General features: G+C 53.4%; 1 protein-coding gene across 2 annotated transcripts in view; it reads left to right on the plus strand.

Annotated features, from left to right (window-relative positions):
* LOC100539846 (tropomyosin alpha-4 chain-like) overlaps positions 1 to 1,023 on the plus strand; it is a 38,372-nt gene extending 37,349 nt beyond the window's left edge. For both annotated transcript variants that reach the window (XM_010725284.3, XM_010725285.3), the window contains exon 7: positions 718 to 1,023. In XM_010725284.3, coding sequence (XP_010723586.1) covers positions 718 to 800 — 83 coding nt within the window. In that variant the 3' untranslated portion in view covers positions 801 to 1,023. The remainder of the gene's footprint in view (positions 1 to 717) is intronic.
* The last annotated feature ends 687 nt before the right edge of the window (positions 1,024 to 1,710 follow it).

Raw genomic sequence — 1,710 nt, forward strand, 5'->3', positions numbered from 1 at the left:
GCCACATCCATGCTGTCTGTGCTCAGTGCCATACCTGCACACTCCCACCACCCTCACCCTCTTGCTTGCTACCACTCTCTCTCTTTGTCTCTCTCTGACACTTGCCCCGTCCCTGCTCCACCATTTGCCCCTCACTCCCTCCACCTGCAGATGAAGTGTGTGCACAGAAAATGAAGTACACAGCCATCAGTGAGGAGCTGGACAATGCGCTTAATGATATCACCTCCCTCTGAACCCCCTGCTGGGCACCAGCACCACATCCCACCTGCCACCTGCCTCCCCTCTCCCCAGCTCAGCTGCTTTGCCTTCATGTCACCTTGCCCCCAACTCCTGCATTCCCTGCCTCGTCTCTGTCCTTCCCAGTCAGCAGCAGGCACTGGCTCTCCTCTTTCACTGGCTGAGGGTTTGTGCATGTGCCCATCATAGCTGGTGGTGATGGCAGGACAGGGAAGAATACCTGCCAGCAATACCCACGCTGTGGAGGGGCTATCCACAGGCAACAGGGTGCTGTGGGAGGATGGAGAAGCCAAAGAGTGGGGACTGCTTGCCCCCCAGGGGTCATGCTCATCCCTGCTGGTGCTGTACTGAGATGTCTGTCTGTGTGTGTGTGCGTCTGTACTTGGTGTGGTGTGCATGGGTCTGACTATGCCTGGATATACTTGTACTATGTCCATGGGCATGTCTGTCTGTGTGACTGGGTTTCCCTTGTGTTCACAGAGAATCTGGCCAGTGCCAAAGAGGAGAATGTGGGCATCCACCAGGTCCTGGACCAAATGTTATTGGAGCTAAACAACCTCTGAGCTGCCTGGGGTGCCCCTGCCCCTCTTCCCTACTCCACACAGGCACCCCACTTGGCATGCTCAGTATGTCACCGGATGAACTGCACCATGGCCAAATCCATACATCCATTGAGAAAGGAAGCTCTGCAGCCTTACACTGTGGCTTGGGAGCATCTTGCCTGTGCACAACCTGAATGGCTCTGTCCTGTCTTCCTGTCCAAATATTAAAGCAGTTTGACAAGGATGGGTGCCGCGGATAGTGTCCTAATTAGATTGTTCTCGAGCGGGGAAGCACAACAGTACTCAATATGAGTGATCAAGCTTCACTTTATTGTTGTTCACATAGGGTTTATGTAGGTCTCCGATGCACGTGTGTTCGCTTACTATTGGTGCACGTTGGTTGCTAGGCGGGCTGTTTAGACTTAACCAATGCTCATTCACCCTTATGTTGCTAAGCCAAGCTTACTTGCCAGCTTCCTCCTATCTACAAGAAACAGATTGCAGGTGTGGGTCCGCCTTGAGCTGTTTACGCTCTGCCTCAGGGACGTTGTGACCCCTGGATGACTCCTAGTGTTTTCCCATGGGTATGCACTCTGTGCCACCGTACCAGCTATGCTCGTACATATTCTCATGGCCGCCCTGTTCTTGCAGCCATTCCCCAACAGATGGGTACTCTTGGTCCTTGTTGATGGCTACGGGCACTGGGACTTCTGCAGGTGCCTCACAGTGAGGCGGATACAGCAGTCATGAGGATGTCCTCCGTGGCATGGGGATGGCAGTGATAGCAATCCTTAGGATGCACAGGAAACCCCAAAGTCTCAAATGTAGTGCAAACTGAGCATCCTTCAGTTCACAGTGACACAGATGTCACTAGTGTGTCCCCTTCCACTGCTTGCACATTATCTGTCTGGCACTTGGGGAACCGGCAAGA

This window comes from Meleagris gallopavo, chromosome Z (assembly GCF_000146605.3).
Source record: "Meleagris gallopavo isolate NT-WF06-2002-E0010 breed Aviagen turkey brand Nicholas breeding stock chromosome Z, Turkey_5.1, whole genome shotgun sequence".
Taxonomy (NCBI): Eukaryota; Metazoa; Chordata; class Aves; order Galliformes; family Phasianidae; genus Meleagris; species Meleagris gallopavo.